The sequence below is a fragment of the Alternaria novae-zelandiae genome, assembly GCF_023758075.1.
Source record: "Alternaria novae-zelandiae strain BMP 2774 chromosome Unknown scaffold_20, whole genome shotgun sequence".
In the NCBI taxonomy this organism is placed as follows: Eukaryota; Fungi; Ascomycota; class Dothideomycetes; order Pleosporales; family Pleosporaceae; genus Alternaria; species Alternaria novae-zelandiae.
In genome coordinates, this window is record NW_026056980.1 from 38,282 (window position 1) to 53,142 (window position 14,861).

A 14,861-nucleotide genomic window follows, 5' to 3' on the forward strand; every position below is an offset into this window, starting at 1 on the left:
AAATAGATATTAAAATCTATAGTTAAGTATATACTACTAATACTTAGCTAACTTATAATAAAAGTAAAGTTAATAAGTATTATCTAAATTAATTCTAGATAGATAGAGCTTAGACTCTTAATCTATTCTTACTATAAAGTAGTCTAACTCTTCTTATTAAGAGCTCTTCTTAGACTATTATACTTTAAATTCTTAAGCTTAGTAATAATCTTAGTCTTAGCTTTAGTAGAAAGCTTTAGAGATTTTCTTATAAGTACTATTTCTAAGCACTTATATATAGTAGTAGACTACTTATAGTACTATCTATATAGATAATTCTTTTTAGACTTCTAAGCTAAGTTATTATTACTAGAAGCTTATTACTATACTTCTATAATAGTAAATATACTACCTCTACTAGTAGAGTAAGTAGTATACTTTTAGGTTAGTGTAGTAAAAATCTTTAATACTTATTTAAGAGTAATTTATATTCTACTAATAGTAAAAGCTTTAATAAAGTTCTACTATATAAAGTATCTCTATTCTAAAGAAAGTCTAACACTAATTACTTTTAAATAGTTCTAGACTATAAGTATATTATTAACTTTAGTAAGTTTATATACTTTAGCTTAGACTAAAATATAAAAGTACTTCTATTACTAGTACTTAGCGTTAATATATTTTTATTATACTTTCTAGAGATATACTCTATACTATAAGTATATAAAATTCTTAGTATAGTTCTCTTCTAGAGAAAGTGTAGACTTAAGGTATTTAATAAGTATTTATAATATAGCTTCTTTTTCTATAGAAATAGAAAGTATAGTAGAAGTAAAAAGCTTTAGACTAATAGTCTAATTAATCTAGTTCTAAAGATATCTAATATAAGTACTCTTTAACTACTATTCTATTACTTCTATATTATACTTTATAATAAATAAGTTATACTTATTAATATAAAGCTTATTAACTAAAGTATTCTATATAATTACTACTAGCTCTAAAGCTATTAGAATACTTATCTAGATAGAGGTAGCTATATTAGTGTTAGAGTTAATATTAGTCTAAACTTTTCTACTTAGAGTATAGAATTTAAACTATATAAACTACTTAGGCTAATACACTAAGTTAGTAAGTATAAATACTTCTATAAAGATTATTATAAAGTTACTTATTATAAGTAATAAAAAAGTACTTCTTAGAGAAGTATAAAGATTAGTAATAGAATTAGAATTACTATACTTTATTAAACGCCTTATATCTTAAGTATATAAATATAGAACTATATTATCTTCTTAAAGTACTAGACTTATAACTATTATATCTAGAAGTATAGAGATAAATAAAAGATAAATTATTATATTATAAGCTTACTTAGAAAGCTCTTTTAAGTAGTAAAGCTTCTAAAAGCTTATCTTAATCTATACTAGTATAATTATATAAAATACTCTATAAGAGTATCTAGAGATATATTCTATAATATATAATATTAGTTTTATAGATTACTAGCTAGTTTTATTACTTTTTACTAAATTATCTTAAATTTTAACTAAAATACTTAATAACTATACTATACTATACTAAGTTAGCTTATTTCTACTTTTAGTTAGATACTTTTACTACTTAGCTACTATTATATAATATTAGTTTTATAGATTACTAGCTAGTTTTATAGATTACTACTAGATTTTCTTAGATTTTAACTAAAATACTTAATAACTATACTAAACTATAATAGGTTAGTAATTTTTTTTTAACTATTTAGTAGATAATAGTATTAAATTACTATATTACTAACTAGATTTATAGATTACTAGCTAGTTTTATAGATTACTAAGATTAGTAGATTATTTAAGGTAATCTACTATAGATTAGATTTTATAAATATATATAGTAGTATATTTACTACCTATTTATATAAGAGCTATTTTATCTAGAATTAGATACTAAAATTAGTATAGTTTTTAAATAGCTTTACTTAGTTTTTAAGCTTTAAATAGATTCTTAGTTTTTTATATTCTTTAATTAAGCTCTTTAGTTCTTAGATTAGAATACTTAGTTCTTAAATCTTACTTTTAGTTCTTAAACTAGTATACTTAGTTCTTAAACTAGTATACTTAGTTCTTAAACTAGTATACTTAGTTCTTAAATTAATATACTTAGTTCTTAGATAACTATACTTAGTTTCTAAACTAAACTTATTACGTATAGGCTATTCTACGCTTAGTTTCTACTAGATATTATATATTCTAATATAGTTAGCACTAAAACTAGTAATTATTTAATAGAAGTACTAGATATTATATAGTAAGTCTATTTATTATATAATAGATATAAGCGTATTTATATAAAAAAGTAGATAGAAAAGTAGCTAGTTAGAAAAATAGTATATATAGACTTAGTATTCTTAATATACTATAAAATATCTATATAGTCTACTTAGAGTTATATATAAACTTTAATCTCTAATATTAGTATAACTCTAATAACTATATATAATAGTATATAAAGTAAAGTAAGTATTAAAAAATAAGTATATATAATTATAATACTATTATTAAAATCTTAAGATATATTTTAATAGTTATATACTAATAATTATAGTTATTAAAAATAGAAAAATATAGTAGATAGCTAATATAAACGCTAGTAATTTATTAGTAAGAGTAAAGAATTCTTCTCTAATTCTAAACTACTATAAAGTAAGTTTTAATCTAATAAAGTTAATTTCTAGATTATTAAACTATATTTAAATAAGTAAAAGTTTACTACTAATAGTATTAAGTATAATTTAATACTTATTTAGACTATAATTAACTACTATACTTTAGATTCTTAAGTCTAGACTCTACTAGAGTATACTAATTATAGTAGATTTAATAGAATTAGTTTTAATAAAGTAGATTAATTCTTTTACTACTCTAGAAAGTATATTAAATATAAAAGATAGTTATAACTATATTATTATAGATATATAATTACTTAGCTCTTAGATATATAGCTAGAGATTTTATTTTAACTTTCTTTAGTAGTATAATAATTATAATATACTTAAATATTTTTAATTATTAATTATCTCTAACTCTAATAATAAATTTATATACTAAAAAACTATACTATATTAAGTTTATAAATATATATATTTAGACTATATATTCTTTACTCTTTTTTAATATATAAATACTTAATACTTTTTTAATTTATATATTTCTTATAAATTATATAGCTATTCTATTTATATATATATAAATAAAATTTCTAAGTATAAATTTATTAAAGATAAAATAGTTTATTCTTCTATAAAGAAAATAGTAAAGTAGAAAAAATAATAATACTAAGACTTTTTATTAATTTAGGTTAATAGAAAGTCTTAGTAAAAAGTATAGACTTTTATCTTTTTTACTTATCTTAGTAACTACTTAATCTTTTAAGCTAATATTTTAAATACTATAATATTCTTAAAAAAAATAAAAAAGTTACTATTCTTTCTAAAACCTAACCCTAAAGTCTATACTATATTCTAATATTGTACGTAATATTATCTTACACGTAATAGAGTTAACTCTAATAGAAGGCGTAATTACAAAAGAGCCTCTGCGCGTTGCGAAAGAAGATACCCGTACGCTCGGCATCGTCCACGAACCGCGACGTCTCAATCCCTACCAGCGAAGGCGCATACGTGAAGATTGGCGCGTACGGGTAATCTGTACCAAACAAGAGCTGCGATGCCGGTATGTCGTACGCGAGAAGGCCACCGACCTGGTGGAAGTACGTTAGGCCCGCGGAATCCCAGTAGAAGCGTGTCTGCAAAGCCTCGAGGGTGCTGTCGTAGATCGCGGGGAACGACTTCAACAGGCGGTCCGCGACAGACGGGAATGCGCCGCCGACGTGCGGGATGATGTAGTTGATGTTGGTGAAGTTGAGGATTGTCTGCGTGACGGCGAGGTCTTGGAGTACGCGCGCGGTTTCGAAGTAAAATTCTATGTTGCCGGTTGGATACGTTGTTGGGTTTGCTTCGATGAGTGAGCCGTTGATGCGTAAGTACGGGGTCGTTGGGTGAACGTATATGATCTGGTCGGCCCCGCGCGCATTCATAGCTTGGAAGAAGGGCGTGAAGGCCGGGTCACCAAGGTATCGACCTTCGAAGTTGGAGTAGAGCGCGATACCGGTGGCTCCAAGCGCGTCCAGAGCATATATGGCTTCGGCGATGGCATCCTGGGTATATGGCAGTGGCACGACGGCGTAAAACGAGAAGTGCCTGGGGTAGACTCGCGCGTACGCTGCGGACTGCTCGTTGATCAGCCGAGCAAGCGCATTGGTCGCTTCTCGATTGCCAGGATACACGTTTGCGCCGGGCGAGGAGAATGCCACAACCGCGTGCGAGATGCCTTGGCTCGTCATGAAGTTAAGATGCCCGCTGACGTTCCAGAAGGGGGTTGGATTCCCGCCGGCTGTCGGGGCGATTGCGCGATACCAGTCGGGAACGCAATGCGCTATGAAGCTTCATCAGGTCGATTACCACATGGTGGTGGGAAAGGCTTACCGTGCACATCGACGATGGTGGTGACATTGGAGCTGTTGCGCTGTAGCAGCTCTTGCACCTGGTCACCGAGGTACGTCGACGCGATGCTGTCAAGAGCGGAACTGAGGTTGAAGCCAGGTATTGCCTCGAGATCGATGAAGTCTGGACACGAAGGGTCAGTACGTTGCGAAGTCGTCTGCAGGTGCGTCGCGAATACCAGCGGTGGCGCGTTCCTGGATGGACTGGACGATCTCGTCATGCGCTGGCCACCCGTGGGCACAGGCGGAGAAGAAAGTCGTCCACGTCAAGGCGACGAGCGATCCCGTCAACGTCTTCATCTCAGCGCAGTGGGAGACGAAAGTCTCGTTGCAGAAGCAGGCATGCGTGGCACGCCTACTTATGTAATGCGCATCGCTACAACAGGGTATGCGAGCAATAGATTGAACGAGGAAAGTCTCCAAAGGCCTCATGGTCCTTGACCCATTAGCGACACCGCGCCAGCGATGCGTAAGCAACGCCACTGCACGTCAGCACGGGAGCGGGTAAAGAGGCGGCTGAGGCCATATTCAGATCGCAAGACCGGGCCATGAGTTCGATCGACCGGTATACTTCTGTGCGACTGGGTATTCTCTGGTCTGTAGTTAAGATGCGCATACCGAGCCTCTCAATTGAAAGACCTGACACAAGGAGATGATGACGTTGAAGGCATGATGAGAGAGCGCAACGAAAAGAGTAATCAATGGATGGTACAGATCGCTGGCTGGTCCGCATGCACGACACGCTCCCGCGAGAGGCGTTATGTGGCTATTCGGGGTCGGGATTGGTGTTTGTGGGATAGTTGGAGGAGCGCGTCCGCCCTCGGGATGTGGGCACGAAGCGGGCGCACTAGCGTGGCATCTAGACCCTTCAGGATCTCTGAGCTCGCTGACCACACCGCGCGCGACCGTGAATGTGATCTCGTCATGCGCATCGCTAACACATGTTTGCTTGGACTATCAGCTTCAGAGAGCCGTCGGTTGTTACTACAGCTTTCGTGCGCTCACCATGGAGGATGTACCAGCTCATCCTCCACATGAATGCGCATGTTGGGATTAGAGTCCAACTAACATTCTTACCTTTCCGGCCCGTTCTGCCTACTCGAACAGAACCTTCCCATACTTATTCACAATCCTCACCCCATCCATCTTCCCATCAACCTCCATCTCCCCCACTACACCATCCTCATCCCACGCAAAGTCCACAACCCCACCACCTCTCAACCGCAACCCCTTCACACCTCCCCCACCCCAACTCTTCGGTATCGCCGGCCCCAAAACCACAGTCCTCTCCCTCAAATCACCCGCAGCCAACGGCATATCCGCGACAAGCATACTCAACACCGCGCCTCCAAACCCAAAGTTCGCGTCGATTTGGAACGGCACCCTATCCCCATCATACATACTCAGCCCATTCCCCGCGAAGTTCTGCTCAATCGCATATCTGAGCTCGTAGTACGCTTCGTCCGTTTCGTTGAGACGAGCCCAGCAAGCGGAACGCCAGACTTTCGCCCATCCCGCATTCGCCTGGTTGAGGGCCTCACCGTTGCCGTTACCACGACTGTACAGTATCTGACGAACGGCGTCCTGGACTGCGGTGTCGGTGTAGCCGTCGAGGAAGGAGGAGATTGAGTAGCCGGGGTGCCAGCCGACCAGTTCGGAAAGGTGGCGGTGGGTGTCGTTGATGAATTCTAGGCCGTAGGGTTCCTCGGGTAGCTTCCACTCTTTGATCTGGCCCCAGGTACCGATTGCGAAGCCTTTGTCAAGCCGTTGGAGGGAGTCGGTGATGTTGGTGACGAACGCGCTGTCGGTCTCGTTGACGGTGCGGGCAGTGGAAAGTATGGCGTCGAAGACTTGGTGGATGAGTTGCTGGTAGTGCGCGCATCCGAATGTTGTAGGGCCATGCTCAGGGCTGTTGCATGGGTTCACGACCAGCGAGCCGTCATTGTTGAACCGATCTTCTTGCAGCTGACTGAGCCAGAATTCGGCAACACCTTTCATTAGCGGGTAGCCCTGATCACGCAACCAGGCTTCGTCGCGCGAGTAGTCCCAATGGTCGAAGACATGCTGCATCATCCAAGCTGCAGAAAGCGGATAATTCGCCCACTCCGCTCCGCTCTTCATGCCCGTGTGGCCGAAGATGTTCATCTCGTTGTGAACCACCCAACCAGGTGCGCCATATAGCAGCTCGGCGGTCTCACTGCCGCGTGGGACCCAGTTGTTCGACATGTAATCCCATAGTGGTGATTGGAGATCAGTCAAACCCGTCTGGTCGGCGGTCCAGTGGTTCATCTGGATGTTGATGTTGGAATGGTAGTCTGCCGACCAAGCGGGTTCGAGGCTTTCGGCCCATCGTCCTTGAAGGTTCGGGGGAAGAGAACCCGGTCGCGAGCTGGCGATGAAGAGATATCGTGAATAGTCGAAGAGAAGGCTTTCGAGGTATGGGTCGCCGGCTGTGATGTTGGCGTTGTAACGTGCGACGAGCTCGGATGTGGGTACTTGAGATGAGTTGGAAGGATCGGGAAGAGATAGCGTGAAGCGGTCAGTGAGAGAAGTGAGGTCCTCCATGTGACGCCCTTGTAGATCCGACAAAGGTCTGGCGGCGGCGGCGAGAGTCGTGGACTCAACGACCGGGCCTGGATCTTCGCCACGGAAGGAGTAATCGTACTCCGCTGTTCCCTTCCTTGCGTCGTAGTTCGTTTCAGCGCCGACTACTATCGTGACGCTGCTCGTACCGTTGCGCGGGGAGACCATCAAAGACTTGGCTTCACCATCACATACAACTTCGATACCGGTGTCGTATGCAACTCGTGCCATCACGTCGTATCGCATACCTTCAGGTGGGCCAAGCTGCGTCAGGGCGCTCATTCTGAGATGTCCTGGACTCGTCGCATTACCGCCGGCGCATGTAATATTGCGCAACTCTGGCTCAATGGGTGCATTGTCCAGTCTCACATCCAGCGCTGGCAGCCCACCTGACGAGCGAACCGAATAGACGCAGACTTGATCTGGAAACGAGCAAAACGCTTCCGTGTCGATAAGGCTGCCGTTCACGCTGAATGTCGTAGTGTGGACGCCATTGCTCAGATTTAATGTCCGCATATAGTCGGTAACATCGGCACCTGCTAATGACGGGATGGTCACACTCAAGTTTCCTAGCACTTGGTACGAGCCATACGAAGCGTCTAAGCCCAGCAGTTCCGTCACGTTTCCCGTTCCATTGGTGAAGATCCAGTCGCGGATGCCCGGTAATGCTGCTGCTTTGGAAGAGGTCGGGTTACCACCCGTGTAATTCTATCTGATGTGTTAGGTTGATTGTCAGGATAGCGTTAGCATAGCTTACCGATGCATTGAAAGGACCTCCTGACCACAGTGTATCCAGGTTCAAGGTGAGCGTCTCAGCACCGGGTGGGCCAATTGGCATGGCACCAAGACGTCCATTTCCGAGAGGATAGGTGGTACGGATGATGTCGCTACCATTCGCGGGGACAGTGGACCATAGTGGTTTCGCATTTGACAAATCAATCAACCCACAGGTCGCTAGAAGCGATCCAATCTGGAATTTCCGCATTATCGGTGTTGACGAATTAGTTCGAAGCGGCCTTGATCGAGATGGCAATACGGGCGCCGCTATGGTTTTATTGTATGCCAGCGATCCATGTGACGTTGTGCAGCGGGCTTAGATCTTTTCCAGGGTTAGTTGCGGGGAAGTGTAGTATGTACGGATGGCGATCGCTATAAAGATCCTCCGTGAACAACGTTCACGCAGCTGTTCTTCCGGTGGGATATCTGGGATGTCCATCCAGGACTAGCAAGTACCGCGCAAAAGAGGCCGAGCATTAGAGCCAGCATCATTGGTCGCTGATAGGTCAATTAAGTCGGGTCCAAATTCCGCATCAGCTATGACCGAAGAACGTGGATAACACGGTGGAGGAATCGATATTTCGTCAACATCTTTGCGTTGTTCGAATATCTACGCCTCAGGTTGATCGAAGCATGTAAGGTCAGTATACCCAGCTGGGAGACGAGCAGCTTCGTGGAACGACTCTTCAGGTGAACTCGATGCTGAACCAATGGCGCGTCGCTGATACCCATAGCGAGTGTGACATCAATCGCCGTGAATTTCTCGGTGTGACCAGCACAGATGGACGCGGGATAGTCAAAGCGCGGTGTTGTCGCGATTGACTTTATCAGCGAGACTGGGTGTTGACTGCGAATGGGCGGCGGCGGGTGATGATGTCTTCGTCAGGGCAGGCAGCCAATCGGCGTTTGGATTGGCCGAGACGGCGCTAACATTCGCGGACCCTCATGTTACGATATGGCAGCAGCCCGCCAACACCAATTGCGACTTAACAGCCCAAGATGAGGACGCCGTACACCTGCCGACAGTGTCTCTCGGCCCTGAAGACGCCGCGGTCTCAATTACGGCCGTCGCAAAGCCTTCGCCCGCTCGCGCCCAAGGTGTCGTCGCAACGCAGTCACTCGACCAAAAGTGCAGCACCGCCAAAGCTTGCCCTGCCCAAGCGCAGCCTCTCGACGACGCCGGCCCGGGCTTTCGAGAAGCCGTTCGAGCCGTATGAATACATCGATCCCGAGGGCCATCGGCGGAAGCTGGTCCTGACCGAGGACAACCTCTTCAATTCCTTCTCCGGCTCGCCAATACCTGAAATACGGAAGCGTGCTGCTTTCATGCGCCAGCATGCTTACTGTCCGCATCCCTCGCATCAGCCGACGCGTCCGGCGAACAACCCAATGGACCTTGAGGCGCGCAAGTCCTCTGAGACCGGCGCCCCACCCGCCCATGTCGACTTCGAGTGCCCGGACTGTGGCATACCGGTGTACTGCTGCGAGGAACATTGGGCGGACGACTACGAGGCGCATCTGGAAGTCTGTGACGTCCTGAAGCAGATCAACGAGGACGATCACGATCTGAGGAGCGGGCGCTTCTTCAAGGAGTTCCAGTTCGCAGAGCCCCAGATGGAGGAGATTCTGGTCAACATGACAAGCTGGGACACGTACATGTACACGCGGGACTTCGATGCGCTGAACGAGGACCGCGAGATGCGCCAGGCGACGAAGCTGCTGACATATCCGATCACAATTGCGAGTGTCCTGAACGAGCTGAGTCCCTACAACATCAGGAAGAACGGGCGCATGACACCCGAAGGACTGAAGAGCTTCAGCGGTACGTACAGCCCATCGTGCAGCTGAGATGATACTGACACAACCCCAGCCCTCCGCCACACCCTTCACCCACCCCGAACCGGCGGCGGCGACACCTGGAAGAACGCGCGCCTCGCACCCCCTTCGGTCCGCCTCTTCATCCTCGGCGCCCGCGCAGAATCCTCGCTACCCCGCGAGACCTGGATGCAACTCTCCTACCTCTTCCACCGCGTACAATTCTCGCTCAACTTCATCGGGCCCGAGAGCATGGCGAACCGCGAAAAGGAACTGCCCCTCCCCGAGCGCACGCCTCTAAACCCGTTCGGCGCCGTTGTTGAGGACCGCATTAGCAACTCGCTGAAGATCAGCACGTTCGTCGAGTACTACCACAACATCCACAAGACGGGGTACTTTTACCCCTACGACCCCTACTTCGATTGCTTCGTCGTTTTCCACCCTGGGTTCGGCAATCCGGCCTCCGCGCACGAGTGGGAGGAGACGCTACCCCTCCTCCTCGAGACCAAGGTTCCTATCATCGCGACCGGATACAGCCCGTGGGATATGCAGCAGGATGTCGACTTCCTGAAGAACAGGTTCGGGAATGAGATGGACATGTTGCTCGAGCCTGGCGAGAACTTGTTCAGGAGTCTGAGATGGGATCTCAATGATCTGGACCCGCATGATGTTACGTGCAGTAACTGGGGCGTATACTCTTTCCGTGGTAAGAGGTATGAGACTACGAAGAAGGAGGATGACGAGGAGGTGCATAGTGATCGTACGGCCTGATCACGCGCTCAGCTTGATATGTAGCTATATGTACAGTATTGTGTATCGCGCTCCAGCTGAACCTTGTGGATGGAGACGTGCTACTAATCCTCACTAACATATTGTACCCATGCTGAGGCAGTATCGTTCGCCTCTGATTCGACGTATCGCGCAGCGCAGTCATGCAAGGTTTGTTTGGAGGACTGCACACCATCCAATGGTACAACGACTTTACAATGTACCCCGCGCGCGGCACGGATTCAACGAACGGCCGATCCCAGACGCTATCATGAAATATTGCGCTGGTGATGTCCGATGTCTGCGAGAGGTGCATTATAACATAAACCGAGCTCGCGCATACGTGTGGCGCGACCTTTACCGCGACGCGACAAAAGCGCGGGTCGCGTCCACGCATGCACCAGACTATCAGCCTCACGGCCAGCACAAAGCATTGGCGCCATGGACGGATGAGCAAAACAAAGTGCTGGACAGTATGAACTACAAGCCACCGGCTCGTGACTACTTCGCTGACTTTGACGATTACGATCCTGATGAAGAAGATGACTGGGATATCAGAGATTATAATGACTACGAGGACTGGACGAGAGCACCGTGGCAGGGTCCGCCTTCTTGAAATACTGCGGTGTTAGGCAGCGCATTACATCGAGTTTTAGTTGCCGTCGTCATCAATGAAAAGAAGCCCAAATTATCCTTTGCAGCTAGTCAACTACGGGTTATAAGGCTGGTTTTCGTGGAACAAGTAGCGCATTGTTTGTTGGTCCCGGCACGGGCAAGAGGTATCGGCACTCGCTTTGATGTACATGTCGTGGGTTGGGTTTGCTGTAATGCAACATCGCGAAGCGATTGTGCATGCAATTCGCACGCGTGGACTATCTGATTGGAGGTGGCAGTACGCGAGTGGTTCACCCCGCTTCTATACTAAGCGAACGAAGATGGGAATGAAGAAGAAAGAGTGTTGAAAGTGTTGGGGAAACAGAGACTATCCCACGCGCTCGTCAGCTAAGTCACCGGTCCGACCCCACATTGCTCGCTTCTCCGCACGTCCCCTCGTTGTCCCCGCGCATGCGTACCTAGGTATCACAGCATCCAAGGCTGCGCTGGGAAATCGGCATCGATTCCAGTGCATTCTTGGCATCGTTGGGATAGTCTCGAGCTCCCCAGAACGCTGAGATGTCGATTCGACTAACTGGATCGTCTGCCTTTGTACCGTATAAATAGTAGTAATAACGATACCCTCACAGTTACATCACTCTCAAGTGCAGCACATGAATTGCCTCCAACAAAATGCTCCAGCTTGTTTCAATTATCCTCTTCTTCGCCTTTATCCTTTTGATCGCTGACTACATCCACATACTATGGCGTCGCCGTTATCTCCCTCCAGGCCCCTTCCCATTTCCCATCGTCGGAAACCATTTCCAAACGCCATCGTACAAACCTTGGGTTACATGGGAGAAGTGGGCCCAGCACTACGACTCACCCATGATGACTCTCTGGATCGGGCGGCAACCGCGCATCATATTGAGCGATGCATGGGTCGCGAGTGACTTGCTGGAAAAGAGATCAGACATCTTCTCGAGCAGACCAAGAATCATTGCTATGGGCGATGCAATTAACGCGACGAACACGAATCAAACTACGTTGCCGTATGGCGACCAATGGAGGAAACATCGGAAGCTCATGGTATGTGACCTTGTGTGGTCTCGGTCACTGCAGATCGCTAATAGCGTAGCACATGGCCGTCGGCTCTCAAGCCGTCCGCAAGTACCGTACATTCCAAGCCCATGAATCCTCGATCTTGATCCGCGACTTCTTTCTCGAGCCGCACGACTTCGAGCTCTCAATCGAGCGATACTCCGTATCCATCACTTCGATCGTCGGCTGGGGTCGACGTATCGATCGCAAGAACGACTACGTTGCCCAACAAGCTCTCAAGCTGATGGAAGTCGTTAACTACATCGTCCCCGGTATCTATCTAATGGAAGCCGTTCCGTTTCTGATGCACCTACCAGCTTGGCTCTATGGCTTACCGAGCCAGATGCGACTAGGAGCTGGCATACTGTCGCGCTATTTCTACCTGCTTACGCAGGAAGGCGCCGAAGCGGAGAAGGACAACTTTGGGAAACATGTTATGGCGTCTCAGCAAGCCAGCCACATGACGGATCTCGAAGTTGCGAGCCTGATGGGCAATCTGATCGGTGGTGGAGTAGACACGACTAGCAGCACTATGCTATCGTGCATCCTTGCAATGGCGCGCTTCCCGGAGGTACAAGCGAAAGTCCACGCTGAGTTCGATGCTGTCGTCGGGCATCATCGCGCTCCAAACTGGGAAGACATCGACTCAAATGCACTGCCATACTTGACTGCAGTGGTAAGTTACAGGTATCCCAAATTTGACTCTACATGTAACACACCACAGGTCAAAGAAACCCTCCGATGGAGAACCGTGACTATCCTCGCAGGCATCCCCCACGCCAACACCGTCGATTTCGATTACAAAGGCTACCACTTTCCAGCCGGCACCAACTTCACAGGCAACATGTGGGCCATCCACAGACATCCGCGCGACTTCCCCGACCCGGACAGATTTATGCCCGAGAGATTCCTCGAAGGCGAAGGCAGCGCGAAACAGCCCTATCCGAACAGGTACGGCATGAATCCTTTCGGTTGGGGGCGCAGGCAATGTAGTGGCCAGCCGCTTGCCGAGCAAGGTCTTCTTTACTCGCTTGCGCGTATGATTTGGGCTTTTGAGATTTTGCCGGGCGTTGATGAGAATGTAAGTGTTCCTTAAAACACCCACGTGGACCATTCATGTTTGCGCCGCTGACACATTGCGACAGCAACAGGAAGTCGACTTGGACATCTTCGCATACACCGACAGCGAAAACATGCGACCAGAGCCTTTTCGTGTGCGATTCATTCCTCGCTCGGACGCAATCAGGAAGCTGCTGTTGGACGAGGCTGCAGAAGCGCGTGAGGCGTTGAGGTCATACGATGGGGAGACTAGAGTGACGATGGAGGATGCTGTGAATGACCCAGCGAAGAATTGATAGCAGTTGGTGGTTGGCTCAAATAAGAGTAATTACTCTCTCTTCTGCGAGACGATGCGCTTCGAGAATTTGCTTGACGCCAAAATCCCCGTCAAAACAGAGCAGTCCCACCTTTGCAAACGTATTGTCGCCATGTGCCTGTAAGAACAAAGCTTCGGCGCTATCCTTCTCATACGGCTCTTTCTCTGACCCAGAGTCTGTTTCTTCCTCATTCTCTGAAACGTCGGAAATTCGGTGCATTGCTGAGTCTTGGCTATGGACACAGTGCTGAATGAGTACGACGTAGCCATCCGTACTTGATTGTCTCTCATGCGATTCCTTGTCGATCTTCGCCTTCTCAAGATAGAATACTTCGCAGAACGTTTCAACCTCGCCACGTCGGAATCGGTGTGTCAATTTGCGACTCGCTACGTCTCCGTCTTGATCGAAGAGACGAAGTACCATATCGCGTGACGACCATAGCGCCAGTTCAGTGATGGTCGCTGGCACTGGCTTACACTTTAGCTCGATCGTGGCGGACTCTAGTTCCCCCGATATCTTCCCGGTAACATGCTTCTTCACGCACTCAGCCTCAATTTGGCGGCTTGCATGGCCCCCATGTCGCTTTGTCAATTGGCTGAGTAAGACTGGAGAGTCGGTACAAGCCCAGCTCCATGTGGGAGCCCTCCATTTCGTAGGCCTTGTGTCAGGCTCTGTCAGCGGGAGTTCCCTTTTCTCATCCCAGCAGAGCTCTTCCTCGATATGATCTTCACAAAGGCCAGCGATGAATCGCTCGCCTGTTAATTTAGTAACCCATTCTGTAATACCATGAATCGCTACTAGCTTGTCATTAGGATTCGTTAAAGCGAAGCCCGAATACTGATCCCTGTATGTCAGCCAGGCAAAATAGGTCCCATAACTCATCGACCGATCCATTCCCAATGATCCAAAAGGCTTCGGAGTATCGTTTGCGCTTTGCTCGATAATGCGACTAAGTTCAGCTTTCAGTTTGGTAGCGTCGAATGCCCAAAGCGCTCGCGTCCAGAGCGGTAAGCCATCTGGATATATCTCGCTCGAGTAGTCCTTGCAACATTCCCAGAAGATTTGTGTCTCAGTGAAGTGAAGGATTCGTCTTGACAGTTGTCTCTCTTGGCTTGCCCAAGCTCTCTCGTTCAGTGGCGCGCTCTCGATACCAACTAGAACCCTGTGACTTATATCGCAAAGGTAAGTACCTCTCAATGGGAATTCGACGTCCTTCCGATATCCCCGCCTTCCACGCATTGTGGGCCCAAATTGGATGTTTATACGGTGGGGTAAGAGTGATTCGGGGCATCTTTCAACGAAAAGACC

At 46.0% G+C, this 14,861-nt stretch overlaps 4 protein-coding genes across 4 annotated transcripts; 2 read left to right on the forward strand and 2 right to left on the reverse strand.

The window, feature by feature from the left end:
- Window positions 1–3,543: 3,543 nt before the first annotated feature.
- Window positions 3,544–4,839, reverse strand: J4E88_008566 (uncharacterized protein; the record flags this gene model as incomplete). Its single annotated transcript, XM_049402176.1, has 3 exons — window positions 3,544–4,430; window positions 4,523–4,663; window positions 4,719–4,839. The coding sequence occupies 3 exons, from the start codon at window positions 4,837–4,839 to the stop codon at window positions 3,544–3,546; spliced, it is 1,149 nt and encodes a 382-aa protein (XP_049251847.1).
- Window positions 4,840–5,634: 795 nt separating this feature from the next.
- On the reverse strand, window positions 5,635–8,107 carry J4E88_008567 (uncharacterized protein; the record flags this gene model as incomplete). The annotated part of the gene is made up of 2 exons (XM_049402177.1): window positions 5,635–7,830; window positions 7,880–8,107. The coding sequence occupies 2 exons, from the start codon at window positions 8,105–8,107 to the stop codon at window positions 5,635–5,637; spliced, it is 2,424 nt and encodes an 807-aa protein (XP_049251848.1).
- A 791-nt stretch (window positions 8,108–8,898) lies between these two features.
- J4E88_008568 (uncharacterized protein) lies at window positions 8,899–10,485 on the forward strand (the record flags this gene model as incomplete). The annotated part of the gene is made up of 2 exons (XM_049402178.1): window positions 8,899–9,721; window positions 9,770–10,485. 2 exons carry the CDS (start codon window positions 8,899–8,901, stop codon window positions 10,483–10,485), a joined length of 1,539 nt encoding a protein of 512 aa, XP_049251849.1.
- A 1,479-nt stretch (window positions 10,486–11,964) lies between these two features.
- J4E88_008569 (uncharacterized protein) lies at window positions 11,965–13,532 on the forward strand (the record flags this gene model as incomplete). The annotated part of the gene is made up of 4 exons (XM_049402179.1): window positions 11,965–12,165; window positions 12,215–12,853; window positions 12,902–13,258; window positions 13,323–13,532. 4 exons carry the CDS (start codon window positions 11,965–11,967, stop codon window positions 13,530–13,532), a joined length of 1,407 nt encoding a protein of 468 aa, XP_049251850.1.
- Window positions 13,533–14,861: the final 1,329 nt, after the last annotated feature.